The sequence below is a fragment of the Typopeltis vanoorti genome, chromosome 23 (genome assembly GCF_054136105.1).
Source record: "Typopeltis vanoorti isolate ZY-2024b chromosome 23, IOZ_Tvanoo_1.0, whole genome shotgun sequence".
NCBI lineage: Eukaryota > Metazoa > Arthropoda > Arachnida > Uropygi > Thelyphonidae > Typopeltis > Typopeltis vanoorti.
The window spans coordinates 8,539,058-8,554,254 of record NC_143571.1 but is presented as its reverse complement, the minus strand read 5'-3'; the positions used below and the strand labels follow the sequence as shown (position 1 = coordinate 8,554,254).

At 34.3% G+C, this 15,197-nt stretch overlaps 1 protein-coding gene across 1 annotated transcript in view; it reads right to left on the bottom strand.

Moving 5' to 3' along the window:
* Nucleotides 1-15,197, bottom strand: part of MetRS (methionyl-tRNA synthetase 1) — a 257,104-nt gene that overhangs the window by 95,295 nt on the left and 146,612 nt on the right. The window contains exons 12-13 of the mRNA XM_090413131.1: nucleotides 12,119-12,305; nucleotides 8,829-8,999 (exon numbers count right to left, since the gene is read on the bottom strand). Coding sequence (XP_090269257.1) covers nucleotides 8,829-8,999; nucleotides 12,119-12,305 — 358 coding nt within the window. The remainder of the gene's footprint in view (nucleotides 1-8,828; nucleotides 9,000-12,118; nucleotides 12,306-15,197) is intronic.

Here is a 15,197-nt window from a genome sequence, read left to right as displayed (position 1 = left end):
GGAAACAAAGTGAGGCAAGGAAATCTTGAGCCAGAAGAGGATACAAGGTTTAGTAACGATTGGTATGGAATGTCAGAATGTAAAAGCAGGTGTTCTGCCCTTCTCAGGTTAGGTTCCTACTAATCTTGTGATCAATGTGCGATTTCCTGAATTTTCTTTTGTTTACCGACTTCAGCTAGGTTCCCCCCCACCCCCTAGATTTCTCTTTTCAGTAGGGGGTCATGTTGTTTTGGCTATATATATATTAGGTACCATCATTTTTTATTTTGGTTTAACCAATAAGAATACAATTTGGTCGGCTAAATCCCAAATTGCCAGCCCATCCTCGTTCGTTCAGTATCAAAGTAGATACCCAACAGGGTGCACCACGAGAAGGTGAGGATTGGACATTAGGTCAGAAGCCCTGGTCGGTTCTCCGCATTCCTTTAAAGGCTATGTGGAGGTCTCCTCTCAGTTATACAGCTTTGACCCTTAAGCACCCCTATAGTATTCAACTATAGGGGTGCTTAAGGAGTAGCCATACTGGAGTAGCCATAGTATTCAACACAAAATACGAGGCTAATCTTCTTGAATGGCAGTCAGTCTCAAGTAGAGTAATGTGGGCAAATATGAGAATGGGGAACTGGACAATGAGACTTATTTGTGCCTATGGTCCCACAGAAGGTTCTACTAAGGTAGAAGTGGAGGAATTTTTTGATGCTTTAGAAAAAGCAACTGACACAATGAAAAAGGAAAAGTTGGTCCTTGTTGGGGATCTAAATAGTAGAGTAGGAAATGATTGTGAGACATACAAAAATATTTTGGGAAAATTTGGAGAAAAGAGCAAAGCTAATAATAATGGCAAATATCTGTTGGATTTCTGCTCAGGACATGGACTGGTTATTACTAACACCATGTTCCAACATAAAAATCTGCACAAATTCACATGGAGAGAAGAGGCTAGGAATAAGAAAAGTCTCATTGACTATGTTATTGTTGATAGTGATGTTTTCTCCCTGGTGCAGGACACCAGAGTGTACAGAGGATTTGAAATTGGAAGTGATCACTATTTAGTCTTGAGCAGGATAAAATTGAATTTCATATTGAAAAGAATAACATGTAAGAAAGTTTTAAAGCGAATAAAAGTTGAGCAGCTCTCAGATGTGAACTGTAGACTAAAATACAGAAATATTATTGAAAAGAAAATGAAAGAGTTTGAGAACAGGAATCAAACCTTGGAGATTCAGTGGCAAACTCTGAAGGAAACATTGATTGATTCTGCCAGAGAGGCATGTGGTGAGGTTGTGTGCAAGGATAAAAAAATCAGAACTCCCTGGTGGACACAGGAAGTTAAAGAGGCAGTGAAGGAAAAGAAGAAAGCATATCAAAAGTTCCTGGCAAATAAGGCAGCTGTTACTCTTACAGAATACAGAGACAAATGTAAGAAAGCTAAACAGTGTGTAAAACTAGCTAAACAAAAGTCATGGGAGGACTTTGGCAAGAATATAGAAAATAAATATCAAGAAGGTGGCAAAATATTCTGGAGGTTGTTGAAGAAGCTTAGGAATGGAGGAAAGAGTGCTGTAAAAGGAATTAGAGATGATAAAGGTGAAATGAAAACAGGAGAAAAAGATATCCTTGAAGTATGGAGTAATTACTTTGAAAAACTGCTAAATGAAACAAGCAGTGATGACAGCACAGTGATAAAAAACACTGACCAGGCATGCAGTCAGGAATACATATCCATACTTGAAGTAGAAAAAGCCATCAAAGGCTTGAAATGTGGAAAGGCAGCAGGAGTAGATGATATTCGACCAGAAATGCTGAAGTATGGTGGTATAAGAGTCTTACAGTGGCTGCACTGCATAGTTCAGAAAGCCTGGACAGAGGGACGAATTCCCAATGATTGGAGTAGAGCTCTCATAGTACCCATATATAAAAAGGGAAATAAAACTGAATGTGAGAATTACAGAGGTATTTCCCTACTGAGTGTTCCTGGCAAGATCTATGCAAGTATACTTGAGAAACGGTTGAGAAGAATTGTGGAAGAAAAGCTTGGTGAAGAACAAGCTGGATTCAGGCCAAATAGAGGCTGTCAGGATCAGATCTTCACTTTACGACAAATAGTCGAGAAAGCATGGGAATATAACAAAGATCTGTATTTAAGTTTTGTCGATTTGGAAAAGGCATATGACAAGGTGCCAAGAGAGAAGCTATTCAATACGCTGCAGTTATATGGTGTCAATGGGGCATTATATCAAGCAATACTTAGTCTTTATTTGAGTTGTGAGTCAGCAGTTAGAATTGAAGGAAGTACAGGAAGATGGTTTAATGTTAAATCTGGTGTGAGACAAGGATGTACATTATCCCCCCTGTTATTCATTATCTATATGGATCACATTATGAAGGAATGTGGTATTAAACCTGATATCAAAATTGGAGATGTTAATGTCAGCTCTTTGCTTTATGCGGATGATGTTATACTTCTAAATAAATCCGCTACAAGTCTGCAAGATTCTCTGACTAAATTGAATAGCTGTTGTAATAGATATGGTATGAAGGTCAGCAATAAAAAGACAAAGACAATGAAAATAGGCAGAATCATTGAAAATGTCAACTGTGTTGTGAATGGAGAACCTGTGGAACAAGTAAAACATTTCAGCTACTTAGGCACAATTTTTACTGAAGATGGTAAACTAAATATAGAAATAGACAACAGAATCAGCAAAGCTGGTATCGTGGGAAGTCAATTGAATAAATTCATATGGAATAAGAAAGAAATTAGTCGGAACACTAAATTAGCTGTATACAAGACTGTGTTCAAACCAATTTTAACTTATGGATCTGAGAGCTGGGTCAGAAGTAAAACACTTGACCAAAGACTAGAGACCGCAGATATGAGAGTCCTGAGAAAGATTAGAGGCGTGAACAGATGGCATCAATGGCAATATCATATTAAAAATGAGGATATTAGGAAAGAACTTGACATTGTCAGCATCCAGGAATGCGTTAGCAGAGCTAATCTCAGATGGTATGGTCACTTAAATAGAATGGGAGAGGAAAGATTAGCAAAACAAGTGTTCTCTGCCAGGTTGGCAGGAAAACGACCCAGAGGAAGACCAAGATATAGGTGGATTGATACGGTACAAAGTGCCTTAGACGATAGAAATATAAGATCTGATAATGTTGGAGTCTTGACAAGTAACAGACTGATTTGGAGGAAAATTGTAGATAGGAAGTTAGTAATGATGTAATTTTTTCATGTAGTACTGTCATATCCTGTACACCCCTTGAGGGTACATGGCAGGAATTTGATGATGATGATGATGATGATGATATATTAGGTACAGGTAACCCTCATATAACACGGATGTTAGGTTCCACAGAAATGCCACGTTATATAACTCGCGTTATGAGAAACTCAGATCACATAGAAAAAGTAGGGTTATGTTCCCAAAATCGTTTTTTTTTAATTATATAAACAATGACATATCCAACAAAAATATTTATTAATTCAAATAACTCATGTACATTATTAAGAAAACATAAACACTATGAAACAAATACATAGCATAAAATTATTTCTTTAAAAAAAATTAAAACTTCATTGCACATAATGCATAAATGTTTTAGGCAAAATAAAATAAAGTGCATATTTTAATCTTTCATAGCACGAGGATGTGAGGATCGGTTAATAAACATTGGTTTTGTCATGTAATCACCTTGCGCATTACTACAAAACAGTAGAGTAATTCTATCTTTGAAAACTTTGAATCCAGGAGCTGATCTTTCATTTTTCAAAATATAGGTGCGTTTTCCCATTTTTTTTCGATATGACCCGGATTCATCAGCATTGAAAACCTGGTCTGCACTATAAATGATTAAACTTTGAGAGCTTTTTGTTTAATAAGATTTCCATCCAAAGGAATTTTCTTTTTAATGCAATCTTCTATCCAAATCATTAGAGATTTCTCCATTTTTTTTCTATTAGAATATCACGTACACGAGCAATGCGCTTTACATTTATCGTTGACCCAGCAATAAACACTTTCTCCGATTTTGTGTTTATTTTGTTTGATTGTTCGAATTGATTCATTTAAATTCAAAGTCCTTGCAACAACTCCTGGTTTTTCTCCAATTTTCAGCTGATCCATGATTTTAATTTTTTCTTCGAGAGAAATGAATTTTTTTTAAATGTTTGTTTTTCCCTATCATTGCAGTCTATAAAAATAAATTTTTTACATAAAAAATGCATTACATATTAATTATGTATGTAACTCACCAGAAAATAAAGTGCTCTCAGCTTGAGATTAACACACTTAAGATTTTTAATGCACCCTCCTGGCAGAAAACGAAGACAATTTTCAACAATAAACATACGGTAAACAATCGGTATACATATGTATATGCTAAAGGGTATTTTCCCTAATATAAATTCGCTACTAATGTAAACTACCTGCACGATACAAGCAGACACAAATTTAAAGAAGATAAAATTTGATTTTCCAGTCGCACGGTGAAAAACATATGAAAAGTTAAAGGGTACTACAATTTTAGACCGTGTTTTTATCGACATCGTGTTGTATAAATACCACGTTGAACAAAGGTTATCACAATTTGCAGACCACATTATGTCGAAACCACATTTTATAAGTACCGCATTATACGAGGGGTTACCTGTATTTATTAACCTATCCCTTCTGTATGCATTGAAAGTGTGGCAGTGAAAAACCCCATACACTACTGCATTACTAAGTTTATCTGGATTGTGCTTGTCTTCCTAATTGTTTTAAAGTTTTTATTTTCTGCTATATTTTTACTATGACTAACAGAATTTGGATGTTTTCATCCATGTCAAAACATACTTGATTTTGACAATTCCATCCATGTAAAAGTCTGAAACAAAGATTAACAATATACTCAAGTAGATTAAATCTGAATATTTTTTTTTTCACAAGAAAATATGAAATTATAAGGTGACAAAAAGAATTTATTCCAAAACTGTCACATACAAGTCATATGAAGTATTTTAAAATTTAAAATCCCAGCAAAGCTTCGTATGAGATTAGTTCAAGATAACTCTTAGTAAGGGAATACCGTGATGAGACATATAAATAGATAATTAATCATCGAAAATCTCACATAAAAAGATTTTTTTAATAGTATAATTTTCACCTGGCATCTTCAGTACATGTTAAGCTGAAATTAAACAATAACTGACAATTCCAAAAAGCGCCACCTACTGTAAGATAACTGAAAAGGTCAATAAAAAAAAAAAAAAAAAAACTATATATATATACAATAAAAAGTTAGGAAAGATTAGTTGATTTGTAAAGTACCATCTCCCATAAAGGGGATAGACGTACACCATCAGATCTGTTTAAGTTAGGAGAGTGGAGTCAAGTTTCACATGGTTCTTTATAAAGCTGTTCTATGAGGAACCGACTTTTGTGAAGGACTCGTCTTTTTCCAATGGACTCTGTCTGGTTAAGATGGCATGTTCTGCAAGTTCAGACCGTTCAGGTTTAAGGTACTGAATATAAGACTAGTGTTCTTCTAGTCAAATAGAGGCAGATCTTCCTTTGTCCAAAATAAGATCATCCACAAGAGCAAAGAATCTGGTAGACACCTGGATAATTAAGATATGGAAGCTTGTCCTTAGGAGAAGTAAGAAAGGTGGAGATTTTTCTGACCGGTCGAAAGGCAACAAAAATATTCAGTGGTTTTAAAACTTTTGCTATATGTTCACTAATGCTGTGTACATAAGGGATAGTAATGTGTGTTATTTCTTCTGTATTTGAAGAGGAGGACATATTAAAACTACTTAAAGCTCTTTTGATGAAGGAATTCTTGTATCCATTAGATGGTGATGAGATTCAGCATGGATATAATGGCCGGCATGAGTCTTCCTTCTACAGACTGAGAAATGTAGGTTACCATCTGGTTGGCAAAGAATTAGAAGATCTAAAAAGGCTAACTGCTTATTTGATTCTATTTCAAATAAGTGCATTTAACTTAGTGAGAAACTGTTGAAGTTCATCAGAAGAGCCATTCCAAATAACAAAAATGTCATCGACATATCTGAACCAATGGGTAGGTCTGGGAGAAATGTTGTCAAAGATACGCTTTTCGAAATGTTTCATAAAAATTTTCTTCAGACGTAAAAATATTTGATTTTGTAATACATTCTGGCTATTTTTCTTTAAAAATAAGTTGTATCAACAAATTAAAAGAACAGCAATGGCCGATCCTCTTTCTCTTGCTATCTCCAACTTCTTTATGGAACATTTCGAAAAACGTATCTTTGACAACATTTCTCCCACACCTACTCATTGGTTCAGATATGTCGATGACATTTTTTGTTATTTAGAATAACTCTTCTGATGAACTTCAACAGTTTCTCACTAAGTTAAATGCACTTCATCCAAGAATCCAGTTTACCCTTGAAATAGAATCAAATAAGCAGTTAGCCTTTTTAGATCTTCTAATTCTTTGCCAACCAGATGGTAACCTACATTTCTCAGTCTATAGAAAGAAGACTCATGCTGGTCATTATATCCATACTGAATCTCATCACCATCCCAATCAAACGGCAGGAACTATTATAACACTGGTTCACTGGGCCAACTCCTTTTGTTCTTCAGGCGATCTCTTATAGAAAGAACTGCAATAATATTACTTCTTCCTTTCTATCTAATGGATACAAGAATTCCTTCATCAAACGAGCTTTAAGTTGTTTTAATATGTCTTCCTCTTCAAATACAGAAGAAATAACATGCATTCCTATCCCTTACGTACACGGCATTAGTGAACATATAGCAAAAGTTTTAAAACCACTGAATATTTTTGTTGCCTTTCGACCGGTCAGAAAACGTCTACACCTTTCTTACTTCTCCTAAGGACAAGCTTCCACATCTTAATTATCCAGGTGTCTACCAGATTCCTTGCTCTTGTGGATTATCTTATTTCAGACAAACAGGAAGATCTGCCTCTATTTGACTAGAAGAACACCAGTTTTATATTCAGTACCTTAAACCTGAACGGTCTGGACTTGCAGAACTTGCCATCTTAACCAGACATAGAGTCCATTGGAAAAAGACGAGTCCTTCACAAAAGTTGGTTCCTCATAGAATGGCTTTATAAAGAAACATGTGAAACTTTACTCCACTCTCCTAACTTAAACATATGTGATGGTGTACATCTATCCCCTTTATGGGAGATAGTACTTTACAAATCAACTAATCTTTCCTAACTTTTTATTGTATATATATAGTTTTTTTTTTTTTTGTTAGAAAATTTTATTGACCTTTTTAGTTCTCTTACACTAGTTATTTAGGTGGCACTTTTTGGAATTGTCAGTTATTGTTTAATTTCAGCTTAACATGTACTGAAGATGCCTGTGACACACAGGCGAAAATTATACTATTAAAAAAATCTTTTTACGTGAGATTTTCGTCATTAATTTTGTATTTAGTTCAAGATAGTTATCCACCAGAATGCCAATACCTTCTGTTGTTTTAAGAAATAGGGAGAGGGGAAGTCTTTTGCTCCTAAATTCAGTATATCAAACCTTGTCCTATATCAAACTCTCTCTCATCCCTTTGGATTTGCTAAAGCGAGTGTCTACTGTATTACAAAAGGTTCACAATAACTTTGAATGAAAAATTAATATTATTATATAAAATATTTTTCTCATTAATGGTTGTATGAAATTGTCAAGAATGCTTTTGCTCTTGAGGATTCTGCTTATGTTTTGGTATTCAAGCTATATAAGTTTGCATCAGACTTTATATTAACAACTAGGGGGGATTACACCAACCTGGCACCTACGGTGCTCAACCCCCCCATGTTTCAGACTAGTACGCCGGTTCTCCTTGAATTCTGATGACTCAAATTTTGCAGACTTCAAAGGGGTCCCCCCCCCGAGTTCCGGACTGGTAGGTCTGTTTTCCTTGAATTCTGATGACTCGAAAGGGAGATCCGTCACTGACTATAACAAATCACTGAAAAATCCCAAGCATAACAAGTCTTCCACTGAAACAAACTATACTTTTGGTCTCTACAAGTTCATTATGGCAAAACTGCATTGTGATTTGACATGGACACTGAATACAATGAATACAACTTTGTTGTGTATATATACTAACGTGTGTGTGTGTGTGTGTGTGAAAGAGAGAGAGAGACTTATCTCTTTGATCACTGAAGAGACATTTAAATGTACTACCTAACTGCTTCTTAACTAATTATGGCTTTCAAGGATAATTTATAATATGCAAGAATACCAAGATACTATTTAAAGTTAATAATGAAGAAATGCACTTTCAACATATCCCAACTTCAACCATCTTCATCACAAACAAGATAAAACTGTTATATGAAAAACAAATAGAGAAACAGATTTTAAATGGATTTACTGAAGCATATCCTGACATGAAAAAAAAAAACATCACCCTGACATGAATTTTTTCATACCTATCATTACTTTCCTACCCGAGTTAGTTAAGCAATTGATATCAGAAATTACATTTCTATATTCATATAAAATCAATATAAAAATTAATAAGCTGTTAGTGGTCAAGAGATGCTGTTTTCATTCATTCTGTATTCATCACAACATGATGTTTTAAGATTTGTTTTAAATTTTTTATACTATAAAGAGATGAGTAAGACCAATCTACCAATTACTTAAGTAATAGTTTTCTTATTCAAAAAACAGAGCCACCAGTATCTTCAATTATTAAGTAATTTTTCCACATTATTTTCCATTTTTGGGAAAATAATGTGGAAAATATTACAGGGAGATATATCTGATCTGTTTCATGAAAATCTAGGCATTTATAACAACTTACTTTATCTTGATAACCTTCTAATGGAACAGGTGTTCCCCATTTCAAATCTCTGCTAATGCATCGAGGCTTCAAACCATCTTTTAGCCAGGAATAAGAGATTACCTTTGCAGTGTTTGACCACAATCCATTTCCAGTTGCTCTGTCCAAATATTCTTTAATTTTAGGCTCCAGCTTTAGGGGAAAATATACTAAATTAAATTAGAATTTTATGAGCTGAAAAGAATGAGCATAAAAGAATTATTACAACAATTTTCAAAGAAGTTTATATCATTGTCAGTTTTCCTTTTTATATAGGAATTCATTTCAGTACTTTGCAATAACTATAACTTATTTTAAATGTGAACCCTCCCACTAAAACATTACAGGATCAAAATTGCACAAACAGCAAACATCATTATGGCGAACTTGCACAGTATAATAAACCAATAAAAAGCCTACACAGAGCCTCGCAGCACTGGAATATGCTGAAAGTTACAGAAATTCAGTATGGGAAAATTTCTGCTATAACAAACTAATCCATACAAGTTTACAATAATTAGAATTTTTGGTGTGCACACTCATGAAACATTCCAATTTGTTGTGCATTAATACTGCAAGCATTAAAGCACAATAAATTTCAATTTTTTCATTGATATAAGTAAGGATTATAAAGTTTGCCAATTCTGTTATTTAAATCTACTATCTAAATAAGTATCTACTACCTAAATAACATGAAATGAGTGCATCTTGTTAAAGTTACCTCGGGCAACTCGTGGTAAAGGTGGTATAGTACGCCCACAGATATGCGACCCTTCGACACTTCTGTGCATGTCAACAGAAGGAGAATCCATTCCGATATTAGTGTAATCAATCCGTATTGTGGTATGAGTGTTTATTATTACACGTTGGAAAATTAACTTCTCTCTTATAATCATTGTATTTTTTAAAGTGGTAAGTATTTTGCTTGTATAACAGTTGGAAAATTTTATGTATAAAGCACGTGATTTCATGTGTTGGTGACCAATTTGTACATTGCCTTATTTCTTTCTCCCTAAATTGACTCTTCTTGGCAGTCTGCCAATGATGGCTCTCGCATTATACATCTCCTTGCAGACATATATAATGCTATGCATGGGAAGGGACCCTTCCCATAATGCATTGCATTATACATGTCTGCAAGGAGATGTGCTTTGCATTATGGGATACTAAGGCAAGTGATGGGAAAGGAAATGTATGGGAAGGGACCCTTCCCATAATGCATAGCATTGTCTGCAAGGAGATGTGTTGCATTAGGGATACTAAGGCAAGTGATGTGAAGGGAAATGCATGGGAAGGGACCCTTCCCATAATGTATAGCATTATACATGTCCGCAAGTAGATGTGCTTTGCATTATGGGATACTAAGACAAGTGATGTGAAGAGAAATGCAAGGGAAGGGACCCTTCCCATTAATGCATGTCTGCAAGGAGATGTGCTTTGCATTATGGGATACTAAGGCAAGTGATGGGAAGGGAACCTTCCCATAATGAATAGCATTGTTTGCAAGGAGATGTGTTGCATTAGGGATACTAAGGCAAGTGATGTGAAGGGAATGCATGGGAAGGGACCCTTCCCATAATGCATAGCATTATACATGTCCACAAGTAGATGTGCTTTGCATTATCGGATACTAAGACAAGTGATGTGAAATCATACCACCTTTACCACGAGTTGCCCGAGTCCTGAAAATACTTCAGGTGCAAGCTTTGTTTGCTTACACTTGGATAAAGGATTAAACCAAGTATATAATTTCTTGGTATTTTTAATTTGCAGAAGTCATATATTTCTCATATACAAATAGTAAAAAAGGTATATCAACCCATTATTAAAATACTCATTAATTCACCCTTTGTATCTTTCTGGGTTTTGCACCCACTGATGAGACCTCAATAAACGATACTTTGTGTACAAACTTTACTTGCATACACTTGAACTGAGAAACAAGAATATAATCTTACATTATATTCTTGAATTAATTGAATTCAATTAATTTTTACAGTGAATGTAATTAATTACATTTAATTAATTAATTGAATGTAATTATTTTTACACTTGAACTGAGAAACAAGATTATAATTCTGAGAAAATAGAATATAATATAAACAAGAATATAATTTTTTGGCAAGTATAATTTACTATGTAATTAAAAAAAAAGGGTGGATGCTTAAGGGTCAAAGCTGTATAACTGAGAGGAGACCTCCACATAGACTTTAAAGGAATGCAGAGAACTGACCAGGGCTTCTGACCTAATGTCCAATAATCACCTTCTCATGGTGCACCCTATTGGGTATCTACCTGGATACTGAACGAACGAGGATGGGCTGGCAATTTGGGATTTAGCCGACCAAATTGTATTCTTATTAGTTAAACCAAAATAAAAAATGATGGTACAACATGACAAAATTTCATGCCTGCTGGGGCGTTGCCTGGTTAAGGCCCCCGTTGTTTTCGCCAGGGAATAATGTGGGATTAAATATCCCCTTAATTTAAATCATTTTAACATCGCCAAAGTGAAGCCTTTTGGTTCTTTATTTCATTAGTGATTTAAAAAGGCTAGCAGTTGGGCAAAGGATAATGAGTGCTAGATTTGGTCCTGGTTTCTTGGGATGAGAAAGTGGGTGAGATGATCCAAAGGTGGGTGAACAAAATGGCAACTGTTCTGTAGCATGCTCTCTATGAGGATACACTGATGGTCTATATGTTATAAAGCTCAGCTGAGAAGAAGAAAAGAGGGGGATATGACAAAAACATTTAAGATGCTAAAAGGGTTTTATTCAGAAGATGGAGAAAAATTTTGGAATACAAGACATGGTGGGAGAGAATAAGAGATCACTCAGGAAGTTGTGTAAGATTGTTAGGACTAGATAATATTCTTGTCATTCCTTAAGCTCATTTGCTGATAAAGCACTTACAACCACTTTATCAGCAAATGAGCTTAAGGAGAGAAATGACAAGAACATTATGACTCTATGATCAACCCTTGCACATCAATAGACCTCTAGTACAGAACCATGTAAATGTACTTCAATTATCCAATCCTTCAATTTTTCAGAACAGCAAATTGCCTTTCCAATGTGGTTGGATAAATGATGGATTACTGTTATAATAATCTAGAAGATAAATACAGTGAAGGTGATGACAAATCTTATGGAAATTACTAAAAATCTCAGGAGAATGACGAAAGCATACAGATGATAGAGGTAACATAACTATCTCAAGGATCATCATTCAACAAAGTACACATACTGAATTTATTCACTGGGCTGTCTTACCTTTGGTAAATCTAGAAAGAGATGTTGTGAGCTCTTAAAAGAGGGAGTTGTTCCACAGACTTTACAGTGTGGCTGCTTTAACTCTGTAGTATTAATTAGTTTTCCACATTTGTCACACTGGTCTCCCCGAGCATCTTCATACAAGCAAAAAGGACATGTACCTTCTACAAATCTGTCAGCTAGAAATCTGGAAAATATGTTTGTTTTAGATTTTCCCTGTGTGTATATATATATATAACATGTTTATTATTTTGGCATTGCCAAATATACTTCTAGTATGAATTCTGAATTCCCTTCTTCTTTCTACACAAATATAACCTATACAAAAAAATAACTAAAATATCAGCACACAAACTGATTTGGTATATTATTTTACCATCTTTTTAATGAATTCAATTTACAACTGCTACTTACACATTACATTCATTATGCATGTCTATTAAGCACATATAACAGATGGCAAATATAATATTACATTAGTCCAGGTGTAAACTTGGACTGATGCTTATTTCTTTAAAGAATTCACCAAAGAAATGGCATTCTCTCAGGTATATAAGAACAGGTACATATATTATTCAACATATGAACTACAATATATGAACAATCAACATGCAAGATCCATTTAGCCCAAGGGGAAAAAATAAATAAATAACCAATTAGACTTCCATACTATTCACAAGAATGGAACATAAGAATGATAGTTATGTATTCACAAGTAAGTCACCTGAACAAACTACAACCTGTATACTAAAACACTACTACAGATCCCAAAATATGGTTATCATCCAGAATGTAGTATTTACAGCTTGTCAGCCTATATGATGAACTGACTAAAGAGTTACACAAATGCACTATATGTGACACAAAAACCATAAGAAATGAAAGGTCATATGACTCTACAATATGTCAGCAGTTTCACAATTCAAAATTAGAATCAACTTCCCTCTGCAGAGTTATCTCATTAATAAAATCAAGACATGAATCTCTGAAGTACCCAGGCATATAGCAGTGCATGAATATGATACCATATTCACGGAAAGATCTATATAATGAGGGCAAACATTCCAACAAGAAAAGGGTGTTTAATAAAAAAAGAAAATGTCACAGAATGATCCTCTCATTTCTCTTTTTTGTACAAAGGGCATTCCATAAGTAATACCTCGGTGTGATAGCTTCCCATCTAAAAAGAGATATATCAGTGATATATAAAAAGATTGTTTGCAGCCTTTACATGCTATTTTTATAAACTATTCCTTCATTTTAGCAGTTTCTCCACTACATAACAAGTTTTTCAATGTTACTGTATAGTAAAATTCTTCAGGTTACGTTTGTAACCATTGTCTCATGTCTGCTTTGACTTATGTGTCATTTATTTGCTCTTTAGCAAATAAATGACATAAATGCCCTTGAGATCTTCATGATCTTAAGGGCATTTATGTCATTTCTTATTTCTTAATTTGATATCCTATCAAATTAAGAAATAAGCCACTATGCCAAGTCTGGTCTACAGAAAAGATGTTTCACAACTTCAAATCTGATTTTTTTGAAAGCCACTGAAGTGTTTACAGCATGGCAATTCAAAACCATGTACAAAAGCAATAGCTGTAGATGTTCCTTGCCAAACACAATTAATAAGTTTCAATTTTTTGCATGTTTTCACATAGCTTTTGAATTCAACGTTGTCCTTTCATTATAACAGTCCTGGTGAATGAAAACTTTGCTGTCTCAAAAGACAGTCAGCATACAGTTTCTAGCAGACAGATGAGTTTTACAATTTTTGGCTCTCTCTTGGTGAGAAAGGCTTGGGATATTCCACAGACTAAATTTTCATTTCAGGATTATAATGATAGACCTAACTTCATCCTTAGTTATGATTTTGTGAAGAAAAGCACTGCCTTCCCTTTGGTAATGCTAAAACAATTTGTGACAAATCTCTAGGCTAGTATGTTTCATTTTGATGGTTAGCATATGCAACATTGAATGTGCACACACTTTATTGTAGCCCAATTCTGTAAGGATAAGTTTTCTGCTTATGGAAGTTATTAGGTGTGGTTTTTGGCTACACCATTGCTGTTTCTTGTTGTCTGTTTTCCATGGAATACTCACCTGTAATTGCTTCATTATAAAAAATCTTGTAATTAGTAGTGAATTTCAATAGCAATCACATTTTCACGCATCAACAATTTTATTACTGCAAGCTGTTTTTCACACTCCAACATACTTGTAAAAGACTTATCCATTGTGTATGTGATAATATAGGAAACACAACTTCAGTCATTCACCACTATATACTTAACTGTAATAAAGGATGAAGGACCAAAGCAAGATCATGTGTGTTTCACGACCATTCACTCCAAGTGTTGTGAATGCTTGGACATTACTTTTAAAAATGCCTTTCATGTTAATATTCTGAAATTACAGATGCATTCAGGATGGATACATCTGTAAGGTAATCTCAAAAACACATTCTGACAAATATACCAAATGCATGCAGTATTATATAATAAACCAAAGCAGCAGTTAAAGTGCACTTTCAAAAGATAAAAATAAATCAAACTGATTTTATGTACAAGATACATTGTCGTAAAAAATCTGGGGCAAAAGAAAAAAAACTCGGTGAAACTATTTTAACCATGCACAATTTTCACCATAGCATCAAAGGTTCAGTATGAGTAATGGAAGGCAAATAAAAATAGAAATAACAGAAAAAAATTAAAAAGCACCATCACAGCTGAAGTAAGATGAAACTAATCAATAAAATTCCTAATTAATTAAATATGAAATAAAATAATGTGTGTGCGTGTGTGTGTGTATAATAAGAAGAAAATAATAAACTAGGAATCAGTAGAAAATTGATACAATAATATTTCCCATAAAAGCAAAAACAGAAAATCATCAGACCAGTTCGAATTCAATGCAGCTGTCTTTATATAAACATTTCATAAGTAATCTACTCTTTCATAAGAGCTTGGTTTTATTCCCAAAAGCAAGTCATTCCTAGCCATGCACTGCTCTATGAGAGGAAAAATCCAGCTCTTGCCCCTTTCTTGGCATTTATTCTCAATGCCCACAATTGCAC